The 14,718-nt window shown below is 38.7% G+C and overlaps 1 protein-coding gene across 2 annotated transcripts in view; it reads right to left on the reverse strand.

Moving 5' to 3' along the window:
- The window catches only part of AMMECR1 (AMMECR nuclear protein 1), a 106,510-nt gene that overhangs the window by 49,085 nt on the left and 42,707 nt on the right, over positions 1-14,718 (reverse strand). Inside the window, exon 2 of one of the 2 annotated variants that reach the window (XM_065410359.1) lies at positions 12,060-12,170. The exons of the other annotated variant lie outside the window; for it this stretch is intronic. Coding sequence (XP_065266431.1) covers positions 12,060-12,170 — 111 coding nt within the window. The remainder of the gene's footprint in view (positions 1-12,059; positions 12,171-14,718) is intronic. 2 annotated transcript variants of the gene reach the window in all.

Genomic DNA, 14,718 nt, shown 5'->3' on the forward strand with positions numbered 1-14,718 from the left:
CCTGGTAAGAGTTTATGGATGAGAAAACAAGTCACTGCTTCAGTAATGAGAAAGCAGAACACAAACAGAGGGGTTGCCCTAACTAATGCGGCAGCATGCAGAGCAGAGACCTCCACAGACAAAGCACAGCTGCTGCTCTTTGCAGTAAAAGATTAGCAGTCTAGGGGTACGTCTACACTTACCTCCGGGTCCGACGGCAGGCAATCGATGTTCTGGGATCGATCCCGGAAGTGCTCGCCGTTGACGCCGGTACTCCAGCTCGGCGAGAGGAGTACACGGCATCGACGGGGGAGCCTGCCTGCCGCGTCTGGACCCGCGGTAAGTTCGGACTAAGGTACTTCGAATTCAGCTACGACCTTAGTCCGAAGTGGGGGGTAGTGTGGACCAGGCCTAGGTCAAGGGAAAAAAGCCTCTTTGTGGAGAAGGGAGCTGAACTGCAGAATGCATCCTCAGTGCAGAGGAGAAAGGGAAGTCTGCTGAGCTTGAAAACTGTGCAGGAACTTCTGGGGACAAATAACGGACAGCACCAATTCTTTAACAGAACGTGTTCAAATAAATTGTCTAAGATAGCAATCACAGCCTTTTAGAGGATTGAGAATGTCACATCCTTTCCAAATAGTTGTCATATGAAAAGGCTGTCCCCTCTTTTTCCTATGTTTTATAAAGATGAAATGTTTTTTTTTGTTTTTGTTTCCCCCCCCCCCCCCACTAGATTTTTGCACAAGCATTAAACCATCCAGGTTGCTGTGAAAATGTCAGCAATATACTGCTCGAGAAACAGCAGGAGAATATTTTTTATGGTCTCCTATAAGAATTGAAGCTATTTGAAAAAAATCTTAACATAGTGAACTTAAAAAAAAAAAAAAAAATTCAGACCTCTAAATCCCCAGATATGAACTAATTTAAACCACCTGTCTCTTTAAAGTCGCTAAATCAGACAAATGACCAATCACAGTCAGACCACATTTCTTCTGTTTTTGGCTATTAGTTGAACTGAAAATAAGCCAATGATTTGAGGAAAAAAGTCATATCCAAAATTAATTTAGAGAGTTATCTACAAAATATACTTCACATTCTAAACCATTCACTCTAACAATGCTGGTTTGTTGAGAAAGGAAAAAAAACCCTTTTCTTTCTTTAAATAACTTGCATCTTTCCATGTACAATGTGTTTCTAATCTAGCTTTTCATTACAGAACACTGCAAACACTACTTAGATATCAATTAGACTAGTATTTGAATTGAGGAATGACTTGTAAATTATTAGTGGCTTGGGATCTATTTTACCCTGCAATATTATGGAAGTACATGAAGTTAAATATTGTACATATTAAAAGTTATGCTGTTTATAGAAGTGCCTTTTTTCTTCTCCTCCTGCTAAATCAAACCAGATCCAGAACAAAATAATCTACTCAACTGAAAAATGAATAAAATGTAAGAAAAAGCTTTAATATTCTTCATTTGAATTAAGTCTGAGTTCCACCCTGATAAGAGAAGCCTGGTTTAAATCTAGGTTCAGACACTGAATTACAGGATATGTTAGCAATTACTGTTTTCACAAAGGCCCATCCCAGTGAAGCTGGTACTACAGTGTATGACAGATGGATAAGCTCCCTGGAGCAATTAGTTGTGCTCATGATTGTCAAAGTGCTCTTTAACAACTGTTAGAGTTACAAAAGTTCTTGTGGGAGTTATTTACATTTAGTACCTCTCAACCTGCCAGATTAAGTTTGGGACCACAGACTCTTTTGCTATTAGTAAATTGTAGTAAAAATAAAGGACTATACCAGCACTATAGGATAGCAGACTTGAATTTAAACTATTGGGCTTTCCCAATCTGGGTTAATTGAAAAGCAAGTTTAAAAAATATATTTTATAATGCTGGAGCGTAGCCATTTTTTCTCAATTTATCTCCTTAAAGGCTAGAATGTAAACAACTAGTCACAGTGTAGGTGGAATTAATAAATATATCTAAAAGACTACACTTGGATCATAAACAGTTAACTTTTAAATACCTTTTCTAAATTTTGAAGTGGAACAGAGTGAAACAAAACATTCACACACAAAACCACCTTTCAGAAGTTGAAAACTGCATTGTAAAAGTAGATTCTGATGTGTTTCTGAGAAATTGGAAACCAGATATTACAGGTTTCCTAAACTGTACCATTGGAATGTCATTTATGACTCAAAAGTATCAAAAAGATATTAAACTGCTGTTTATAAAATAGATCAACAGGATTTTTTAATAGTCAACAATATATGTAAGTGCCACCAAAAGTTTCTTTTGTCAATGTCAGCAAATATACACCCTTTAGGAAGATGGTTCAAGGGTGAAGGAGAAGAGTGCTCTAACAAACTTGACTGACAAGTGACCACTCTGAGTGTAACTGATTCTGCAGAGCTGGGAATGCCATTTCCCCTTCCAAGAGCTCTTCGGCTACCTCAATGTGCAGCTCTATAAAGGAAGCCAACTTTTTAAGTGGATGTAGCTTTGCCATTCATGGTCTCAACATGAATAGCTTTTAGAAACAGTTTACATCTGTTTAGCACTGTATAAAATCTAGCCAAGTTATGAGCACGTGTATTTTAATTCCCGTTATTCTGACTGGAGCATAGCCAATTTCACAGGCTACAAGGTCCTACTGAACAGTGAGAACACTGGCCTTTGAATCCTGGTCCATCACACCCAGTTTGTGACATTTCCTCTGCATACAACCTCAAGTGCCAGGGAGAAGCAGAATCTAAATGGAGGAGGTGCTTACAGACAGGAAAATTTAAGAGGCCCCCTATCCCATGGTCACTTCTACACAAAGCAGCAAAGTTTAGAGCTGTTAACAGCTTGCGTGGAATTTTCAGAGCCCTTTCTTTATCCTCTTCCTCTTGCATCCCTGGTAAGTTATGGAAGAACTGTATAGTTCAAATAAAACACCCCACTAAAGTAAATCAAGCCTTTTAGTTTATTACTGAGTTGGGTCTCCCAACACACAACCACTGCTCCTGAATCTCCACCAGCCCAGTCTGTCTTAAAAATCCAAATATAAATTAAATTGCAACAACCAACAGATCATCCTCATATTCAGCACATAAGTACTGTTTAGTTGGTACAATCCATTCTTTTTCCACCTAGCATCTAAGCTGAGGGGAAACTCCCCCTCCTTTATATCTAAAGAGACAGGCATTTAATCACTGAGAACAAGCTGAAAAACAGGCATAAATACACCTACGAGAAGCAGCAAATAACTTCCATGCCACTCTGGTGTCAGAGCCAGACTAAACCAGTGTCCCAACATACACCAAACCCTCCTGTCTCATTCAAAAAATCCTTTACACTCAGCTGCTTTGAGACCAGTTCCATTTATGCCACTAGATTCATAAGCCAATGTACAGTAATGTCTTGTACTTTTCAGCCTCTGCCCTTAGACTGTGACGGGACAGGGAACTTCTCTGGCGCTGTTCTATTGTACAACACCAAATACATTCACAGTGCTTTATAAATCAACAAGCCACAAAAACTGTGTTGAAAGCAACTCCCATTCTAAAAGATTTGAGGAAATTTTAAGTGGCACAAAACTCAAGTGAGTTATTTGAGAAAAATATGGATTAGCAACAGTGATCCAGTTTGGCAACTGAAAGGAGATGGTTATTGTAATGAAGTTTAGTGCTTTAGCCATCTCTGGGGGAAAAACAACAACTTGGACACCAGTAATTCCAGTTTCAACATCTCTTTCCCTCCCCCCACCCAGCCCCCCAAAATCTTAGGTTATGAATGAAGTCAGCTGGATGTCTGACAGAGCCAAAAGATTGTCCCAACTCAATTGGAATTCTGGCTTGGAACCAAGAAGGTATCCACTAGCTTCCTAGTGTGGTGGAAGGAAACTGTGTAGAAAGAACTTGAAATGCCATGAAAACATCATGGGGAAAGGACTGGAGTCCCAACCTGCACAGCTCCTCCCGGACATCACTCTGGAAAAACTGAGTGATCACTGGATGTCCCAAGTTACCCGTGAATACACATTCAATGGAGAACTCCAACACCATCTAATACCTACTGTTCAGCACAAATAAGAATCAATCAGCACTAAGTAGTTCAAACTTTTTTTTGTAAGCATGCATTCTATAATAAGCGTACCTGGTTCCAATTCCTGTTTTCCATACATCTGTTATATTTCAGCTATCATTCTTAAAGTCAGAGTAAAACTTCTTAATCCCCCCAATATTGATAATATTGCCTTCGTTATACACAATCACACCAGATGAGAGAGATTAACAGTTATGCTGAGCTGCATCTGACTGTCCTGATGTGTATATTTAGTGAAGAGAAAACACGAGTAGAAATCTTCGTTGGGCCACACATTGAACTAAGCCACTTCTATAATAACTTATACCAATTGCAATAATCCACTTTTCTAGACATTTGAAATACTGAACTCTCCAAATAAGTTTGCCACACAGGTCAGTAATATATTATGCATATAGGTATATAAAGGCTAAGTATTCTGGTTCTCTGTATGGATGGTAGAATGGTGATCTGTTTTATCAAAAACCTTAAGGTTTTATACTTTCCTTTTTCCAGTAAAATTCAAAATAATTTAAACATCATTATCCTTTTTATTTGTAATGTTTTTCTTTGATTTCTTGCAGGAAGTGCTGCTAAGGAAATAGACTTTCATCCACTCTTTAGAACTAGGGTCTAGCCAGGCTTCCTCAGGATGAACAAACCAATCTTAGTCTGTACTGTCTTATGCCTTAGTCCCTTTTTTAAAAATTAAGAGCTCTTAATTGATTTTTAAAACAAGTTTTCTGTTTCTCTATGGAAATGTTTTACTTTTTCTTAATTTAAAAAGTAAACGATTTTTTTAAAGAGATACAGGAAAGCCTCCACAAAGCACGGATAACTTTACCTACCCACAACTCTCTCTAACTTCAAAGCACTCAAGAAGTGCAAGAATCCTTAGCTCCCAGTGAAAGGAATGCTACAGCTCCTTCAGGAGATGAAAAAGCATTTCCCCCCCATATTCAAACAAGGTATTAATCCAAATACTAATGTCTGCCACTAAGGCAAAATTGCTGCAAAAACCAATGTGTAAGAGACCCTTAACTCAATTATTTGATGTGCCATACCCAATGCATTGTTTGCTCTCTAATGACACACACCAAGATTTCACTTACATTATTTTAGAAACTTTGTTGATAGACAAGCATTTAATTCAATATTTAAGAAAAATCATTTTCCTTTTATTAAAGACAGTTTCTTTAATTCTGCCTTTTGAGGAAATATATAATATGATGGTGTAATGCGAGCAATAATTTTTTTGGAAATGGTGGCATGCACATTATTCCTTAGTAATAACACAATCATATTGAATAGACTGAGTCATATGCAATAACTAGGCTCAGTTGGATAAGTTAAGGTTTCTATGCCTTATTTCAATCTCAATTATTTGTTCTGTTGGTTTATATGACAATCCAATTTATTACTAAAGTGAATTCAAGCTACATATGGTAGGCCTAAACTTTTGTCTTGAAGTGGTCCTATTTATCAAGTTCATATCTAAAATATTTTGGTTCAAAGAAGATTTTAGAAACATGAGTTATTGCCAAGTCCCAGTAAAGTCAGCCTTGCACACAGATCAGCATGTCTGTATTACAGAGCACGTATGGACTTGCCTGATTGCTAGATCATAGTCTGCCTAGACAGACATACTTGCAGTCCCAGAACAATAGTTTTGTCTGTCACGACCTTACCATTACTTAAATATAGTTGTGTTAGGTATTTAAAAAAAAAAAAAAAAAAAAAAAAGAACGGTGCTAATCTGACTGCTTCACCTCACAAATGGTTTCCTACTTTGCCAATAAAAGATCTCTGGAGCTGTTCACTGATGTTTCTAATGTCTTCCACCTTGTAAAGCAAGCCCTGATGCCTCAAATATGCTTACACTCTGGCTTCATTGTCTTTGAATAGTTTAAGTGATGTATTGACCATTCTGTACAATCAGTAGCAATTCTTAGCAAGACATTAATAGGACAGGATACATTTTGTTACATCTACTTAATGATAGTAAATACGAATTAAAAATGTTGAACAAAAACAGGCAGCCCCTCTCTCATACGGAGATCTCACATGCACAAAGTAGTTTAACTTCAGAAGATAATTAAGAGTAGGGAACACAAAATAACAAATTTGGAGGAACAAGCAAGAACGAATGTAATATCAGATTATATAAAGTACACTGCTTTCAATAATTTATGAAGAAAACATCAACAGATATTTACATTTAAAGACCACCTGACTATTAACATAACCACCAGGAAAGGAAAAAGCTGGTTTACAGTATATACTGTAAACCTAAACAAAATTTCTATTGAACTCAAAATTAGCTTGCCTATGGAAGACTGTTTTGGAAACAAACTGTCAGAACTGCTTACGTCACGAATTTAAGAGCCCCATTATATATAAACCCTATTCCTTACTATGCTTGACAAAGTGACCTTTAGCACTCCTTTCCCATTTATTCACTTTTATTCAAATGTAATCATTACCTTGGAAACTCAAGATTTCATTTCATGAACTGGCAGGATCTAGAATACGCAGAGATGATGCACTCTACTTTGTGCAGGGAAAAAAAATCAACCCATGGAGCTCAAACTGCTCAGGAGTAACAAAAGTTGACTCTGAATGAAACTCATTTCAACTCTGTAAGCTGAAGTCATAGTCACAGCTACCTTGGCTATCCTTTGTTGTGTGTTAATCGTTTCATCAGTTATGTTGTGGACTGGTAGATCCCTGAACCTAGCATGGGGCTTAGGTGTGGTGAAAGAGAATAAAGATGTATAAAGTCATAGGGGGTAATACCTGAAAATGGTTGTGTGGAGTTAGTGTGAAGAAGGGTGGTCCAAGAACTGAAGAGATGTAATGGAAGTTGTACGTTAATCTATATATTGACCTTAAATATGAACAAAAACAAAAAATGCTAAAGTTCAACTGAAGGGGGAAAAAAGCAGAACACAAATATACATCTATGAAACTTACTAGATCACAGTGAAAGGGGATTCAAGTTATCAATCATTCAAATGTTTGTAATATGAAAAAATAGCTCATACTCTCATGTTTAGTTTCCTGTCAGTAGAGTGGGAGAAGAGAACTGATATTTTTCATGGGGATGGAAGAGAAAATAAGAACTTAGTGAGTGGTTTTTTTTTTTTAATTAATTAAATAAACTATTGGGAGATGTATGCCAATTGACAGTACTGGTGTTCTAAAACTCAAATATATCTACCTCTAAAATTAAGTTTTAAGGGGAGAGAATTGTGTAGCACTTCCCCCTTCCTTGGATTTTGTAGCTAGAATCCCAACTCCCTCCTTTTATTCCTGTCCTCCCACAGACAACATTGTGGGGAGGAATGTTGAACATGCCTCCCTCTAGACCCAGCAGATACTACTCTCAGCTGGAGATGGTTAGTAGAGAACGTAAGACAGACCTTTCATTCAGAGAACAAGTGCACTGTGTGCAATCCCAGGTCCCTGCTGGTATAAGGCATAAAAACTACAACATGGATGTGCAGATTATAGCCCACCAGGCCAGTCCACTTCAGGTTTGTGGGCTTCCAATATCAACTTTTTTTTACTGCTCTTCTCTCTCCCCTTCTGTCACAGAATCAATCTTCCTGTGTCTGCCTCTCCTCACTAGTTGCCTCCCCAGGAATATATACCAGTTATGGTACAAGTTGGAGGAACAGCAGTGTGAAACTGATGTAATTATAGTTTTATGCCACTGCTCTTGCTAGATCAAGAAGAAATTGTTTTGTACTCTGCTAGCTTAATCTGCCTTTCAGCTATGGTATGACTCAAGTGGGAAATATACAGTGAATTATAACCAAGTTAACAGGTAACTAAAGGAGTACTAGCAAATAAAAACAATTTTATTTTATTGAGCACCTCAACTGTAAGTCTTCACTGCCAAAACCTAAGTCTTACTGCTGAACAGAATACATGAAAAAGTTTGTCAACCTGTTCTGAAATGTTGTAGTAACCTGCTTCCAAGTTCAGTGTATTTTCTTGATGAAGCTGCAAAACACAAGGTAATTTTTCATAATCTGGATTGATTTATTTTATACGTTCAGGTGGATTACTCAGTTCATACAATCAGTCTGAAGGACTGTTTTTCCATGGTATAGTTCTTAAATCCTACAATATTAAATATTGCAATGCCTTTGAAAAAGGTTAGATTTATTTTTACCCAGTTAGCCTTTTGCTAAACTCATGTCAATCACTACATTCAAACTTTTACTCAGACTCAAAGGCCAGAAGGGACCATCATGATCATCTAGTACAGTGGTTCTCAACCTGCGGCCCGTGGGCTGCTTGCAGCTCAATCAGCACAGAGTTGTGGCCCATGTGACATTTTCAGGGCCACACTGCTAGGATTGGATGCAGCCCACAACGCATTGCGGGATGCATATGCAGCCCACAATGGTAAATAGGTTGAGAACAGCTGATTTAGTCTGACCTCCTGCACGTTGCAGGCCACAGAACCTCGCCCACCCACTCCTTTCATGAAATCCTGCAATAATTCACTTCCTTCCCCCTCCCACAGTTTTATGTATCTGTAAAGTAAATCTATCTTGTAGAATTCAATTCTATTAGAAATACATTACTAACTTTTTAAACTATGGGTATTCTCATCCCTTCCTCACGACTTGGGCAGATGCATCCAATTAATTATGAGTCATTCAACATCAGAAATTTCCTGTTCAGAGCATGCTGGCAATAACACTAATAACCTACATTGCACAAAATGCAGAACTCATTTTCTATCCGATTACTACCTTTTTTTGGTCTAAGACTGTAAAAGGCAGTTTCCAGACTTGTGGGCTTGGCTTCCAAAAAGGGTAGGGTGGGAGAGAAAGCTACTCATTTTGGATTGACAGATCCACTATCCTTACTTTATTTAAAAGAAATTAAGTTACTGTGTACTGTGAAGAGTGGAAGGAATTAGAGATCACCTGCAGAACTAATGAAGTCTGATATCCTGATGTGCCAAATGTTAGTAACATCTTTATCTCATCCCAATATGAAGGAAGTCTAGTATACCTTGATTAGCACAAGGGTGTTCTAACTCACTCCTTGAAACCACAGCCAACTGACATACTAGAAAAGTTGGCCTCTTAGTATGGTGAGTACCTTTTGGAATTCCTAATTCCAAGTTTTGAAAATGAAAGTCTAGCTTTAAGAGGATTTCAATCATCCGATGAGTGCTTTCGTAGTCTTTTTAGTCACAAAGGTCTGTGGATGCTGAAGGGCTCTGAAAAATCCATGTCAATCCACAGTATGGAAGTTACTAAAAGGCTTAGAATGAATCAAGAAGGAACCTTTTGCAAGAGCTTCCTTATTTCTAAAACAGCTGAATAAGATGTCTTGAAGGCAACATGTGATCAAGGTCAGGAGGAGCTTAGCCTGCAACTTTGTTCTTTGACTATTATGATCAAGTTCCATTCTCGGGTGCTGATGGCCCGTTCATGAGCAGTCTGCCCTGTGGATTAGTTTGCCTCCAAAGCATTTTCAATAATTTTTCTTTGCTTTTGGGAACTATTTTTATCTTCCTCAAGAACATCATAGCCCACATACAGTTTAACCAATTAGAACATCCTAGTTTCGGGTCCCTCCTAGTGGGGCTTGTGAAGCCTCAAGTCATGAAAGTTGATGGCCATTTGAGGCTCTCTTCTGGTCTGGTTCTCCAAGTTTCTTTCTGGAAAGTTCCCTTGTTTAAAGGCTGAGAGCTCCTTCCCTGATAGTTTCACTCTTTCCTTCACTTTTTGGAGATAAAGGAAACTTGTCTGGGAAATGCAGATAACGCACTCAAAGTTTTTTTCCCCCCCCCTCTTTCTAAACATCTGCTGTACAGAAAGTCACCACCACCACAATCTCATGCTAGCCAATGCGAATCAATAGTCTCTCGGCACATATGTGCCATCAAATTCCAGAAACCCTGTAACTTACTCAGAATCCCAGTGCTCATACCTAGAATGTTTCTACCATACTGAAAGCTGTTAAAAAACAACACAAGTTTGAGAGATTTCCTGTAAAAATAATGGGAGATTCCAGTAGAACCAGTAAAGATTTTCAAACAAGGAGTGAAAATTAAGTATGTTCACTGTATTACAAAGAGCCATATTTCACAAAATAAGTTGGCTTTTAGTTCTTGAGGTATAAGGTTTCCCTTCATGTGGAAAAATACTGAGCTGTAATCACATTCTCCTGTGCTCAAGTTTGATAGCATCTTTCTATTAAAACCTCTTTCTGGATAGCTTAGTGTAATTTTCCATATTAGTTGTCCATTTAAATAGTGCATTTAAGCTATTTTGATGCCCTTATGTTAGGTGCCACTTTTAATATTTTTGTTACCCTTTCCAACTTCTGAATTTGGGATGTAATGGTAAGTGTCTTCCAAGTATCTTCTAAATAACACAAAAGAGTACCGTGCCATGCAACTCCTGGACAATGAAAGACTATGACTGACACTGCAGTTAACTTGCATGTTTTAAATGCTCTTCCATGGATTCTCTCAAGATTAGGTAATCTGGCCTCTTCACATCAACTTCCACAGGTTTACCAATTCTATAGTATTTACGGTATTCCAAGTGCCTCCTTATATTTTCTTTCTTTGTTTTATTGTTTGCCATTAGACTCCACTTCTGTTCTGACTTCTTCCTCCTAGCCTCTGAGGGAGGTTTTCTGCACAAACCTGCAATACCTGACCCAAAACAGCAGAATATTCTTTTAGACTTTAAGCTCTTTGGAAGTTTTTCACTGTCTGTACAGTTCCTAGTATGATGGGTCCTTAACTTCCTTTAGAACTCTAGGCACAATGTTATACAAATACTACTACTAATAATAATGTATAATATATTTTACAAGTCTTGTTTTCCTGATCATTTTTGATTGCAGGATCTTAAAGCATAGCCAGAGATGTTCCAGGTATTATAACTGATACAATGAAGACAGTTAGGTTTTCTCCAAGTTTGAGGCACCCAAGCAAATGAATAGTTGAGCTCCTTCATGCATTTGCCTGCTAAACCTGAAGTAGCCTCAGGATTTTATTAGCTTAATCATTCACAGAGAGAGAGAGAGACATCACTATACTCCATTATGTCAACAGTTAATATTAGCAGTGTGGGGTTTTAACAATAGAGGAAGATTCAACACTAGAAGCAAGTCTCCAAACGCAAGTGGTCTAGAAATTCCAAGTACTTAGAGTAATAGGGATGGGATGGTAACCATCCTAGAAGTCCACATGCACCAGAATATATTTTCCATTTTGAAGCGCTACAAAGCGGTACATTGCTTTAAAATTTCTATTACAATTCAATCCCACCCACCCTTTAGAGAACCTAAAATCACAAATAATCAGAGGAAACCAAGTACAATGCCTACTTATAGCTCTAGTGATGTATTTATTTATTTTTTCACCCTATGCAAAAGGAAAAGAAACACTAAGGTGAATGATTTTGGGTGTGGGTCAAAAATAAAGGATTATGCTGTCAGGGAAGTGAGGATTATCACTTACCTCCCTAGTCCAGAAGTTTCCCACTCAGGGGCTGGGATGTATCTGAAGAGTACATGTAATGGAAATTTGTAGGATTAAATTAACTGCAGCTGATTGGAAGCACCTGATGGAGAAGAGGTGAGAATACCTGCTGTTTTAGACCTGTGAATATGATAATCCCCAAAACTGACTTTCTGGTCTTCTGCCCTCAAAGTAACTATTAAGATCAAAAGTTGTCTATCCACTGGGGAAAAAAACTACTATGAGTCAGTTATAGTAAGTTGCTGGAAAACAGTATTTTAGACAAAGAAAAAGAATCCAGCTATGGGTTTAATTTAAGCTATTAATACCACAGTACCAGTGATCACATAGCAGAGAAATTTAGATGGTGTCAAAGGGGTTAAAAATTTTGGCTGACAAGTTCAGAAACAAAGCAATCACAAAATTCAGGATCTGTTTTGATTCCCCTATTAAAATATTTAAATGCAGAAGTTGAAACAACAAAACCAGATCTTACCTAGTAAGTGTGTACTCCCTGAGTCCTGAATGCAGGTTCATGGCTGAAAAAGTACCTATGCATCCACGCAATCGTTTATCTCGACCAATCTTCCACGTTACAAACAGCGGGCTGTTTTAGGAAGGAAGAAAAGGCATGTGTGACTGCAGAATTCTTACAAGTGTTACAATATTGATAGTCAAAGTGGTATTTCAATAAGATAGTATTTCTCTGTTGCAAAACTAAACAAAGCCTACAAATTAGCTGCTTCTGCACTGGCCATAGTATTCGGAAGCCTATTTTACTATTTCTGTTTTGTCTACTGTAGAAAGGCCCATGTCATTCAGATACAAATGCTGGAAACCAGACTAGTCTCTAGCTACAATACTCGATAGCCAGAGAAGCAAATCTCTTGCTAGCTGACATGATGCATTTTGTATGTTCGCTTATCTTCCATTAGACTCTTCCCAGAAGCCAAAAAATCTTCCCTCAGACATCTCTTTGCTATAGAAGGACAGTTCTTATGAGACCGCCACAGAACAAAGGATAATATCCCATTCGTACTAGTCATACAGAAAATCCTTGCTCTTTTTAATTGTCAGCTGAGCACTAACCGAATCCCCCGTAAGGCAGGCAAAAGGCATTTAAGGGCAGATGCTATCTAGATTTTAAAATATAAGCCTGTACAAAGGAAATTTTCTCCATGATTTCCAAGTCTCTCTTGGCGACTAGCCTAGCTTCTGAAAGATGATAATCAGTAGTGCAAAGGCCAGAGTGGTATCTTCTCTGTAAACAGTCCAATTCAGCAGCCAGCACTCATTTTCTGAGCTCAACATAAATCTTAATCTGTGCATGTGTAACAATTTTGCTAATTCACCCCCCCTTCTAAAAAAAAAACAAAAAAAAACCCCTACTCTAAGTGAGCAGTAAGATTTTTTTTTTTTTTTTTTTTTTTGGTAAGGTTGGTCTAAACCTCTATCAGTCCCACTTTCACCACTCAAACTTCAAAGAATACCAGGAAAATTTAAGCTTCAATTTTTTGTTTTGTTTTGTTTTTTAAAGCAAGCCTCACTAAGGGGCAACACGGATTACTGACTCCTACCAATAACACTGAACCACTTTAGTGGTGACCCGTGCATACACTCGTGTTTGTGCAGTCCATTTGAAGTCAATGGAAGTACTCGGACGTTCACAAAGTTAAGCACAAGTGCCTATAGGACTGGGGCCTTGGTTTTACCCACCTCAATTTGTGGGGACGTGGGACAGATTATATTATGTAAACGTGTGACAATGAACTCAGCTTCTTAAACATTAACATTTAGATAATCTGGTTTAACTGGATAATGTCAGATAGTTTAGGGCCAAAACATACATTAGTTTTGTTAAACACAAAGATCAACAGAATTTTTTTTATTTAGTGAAAAAAAGAATTTGGATGTAAGCTTTCCCCTACAGTGGATACAGCCCCAAACATTATAGCATTGTGCCAATGCATGAGAACCAGAAAATTACGTTGACTTGGTATTTTCTAATCCAGCGGTTCTCAAACTGTGGGTAAGGACCCCAAAGGGGGTCACAACCCCATTATAATAGGGTCACCAGGGCCAGCATTAGACTTGCTGGGATGCAGGGCTGATGCCCGAACTCCACCCGCACCCAGGGCAGTGGGGCTCTGGCTCTTCCCCCCCATTCATGTGGCCTAGACTGAACACTTCTCAAACTGTAGTGTATTGCTTGAGACATCACCTGTTTCTCCTATATTTAGCACTTGTTCTATCCTCCCTGCTTTCACCAAGGGGACAGGGCTTGGAGAAGGGGCCAGGGAAGCAGACAACTTGACTCAAGTTGGTAGATTGAACCTGGGGAGTGTCAGTGTTTGGAGCAGGGATAAAGTGGGGCATGGGGTGTGGCGAGAGGGAGATAAGGAATACCAAAGGTAGGCAAGGGAGTAAAAACAACTAGGGTAAGGGATTCTAGCAGGCAAGCAAACAGAGAAACAGGAAGTGCATGATGGGTGGGATAGGCGGATCAAGGAAGTATATCGGGGAGAGGGCATGGGCACTGAACAAATTGGCAAGTTGGGACAGAGAAAAAAGCAGTCTCTCTCTGGGGCAGTAGGTAGAGTGTCTGGATGGGGGAAGGAGTCTGGACACTAGCAGAGGTAAGCCCTGGGGAGCAAGAGCAGGTGGAGTTGTAGGCAGAGGGAGAGGAAAGTTCATGTAGTTCCTGGATCCCCAGTCCCCTGAAATATGCAGGGTTGGAATTCAAGTCCTACAGAGTTCTTGAGATGAACAGCCTCAGCTGGGAGTTCCGGAATGCAGGAAAAGGGCAGTGGGGTCTGCAGAGGGGATAGGGGTGGGAGAGAAAAGAAAAAGAAAAGCAGGAGGAGTCTACTGCGTTTTCTGTTAAAAGCAAACAAAATTACTTAGTAGTGAAATACAAATAAGAAGGTACAAATATCAGTCCTTCAGACATGTCCTTGTTTTAGTCTTTCCTATCTTTCCTATAAGCAATTTGTCACATGTATGACTGATCACAATGGGGTAATAACAAGGAGGGGAGATATACACAAGACACTCTTTATTAAGAAAAGTGTGTACCTCTGGTCTAGACCCTGATTGTTCATCTCAAGTAAAATCTGGCTTCACATTTCAGGGAATGTCTCTGTTCATAGACAATT

This window comes from Emys orbicularis, chromosome 9 (assembly GCF_028017835.1).
Source record: "Emys orbicularis isolate rEmyOrb1 chromosome 9, rEmyOrb1.hap1, whole genome shotgun sequence".
Taxonomy (NCBI): Eukaryota; Metazoa; Chordata; order Testudines; family Emydidae; genus Emys; species Emys orbicularis.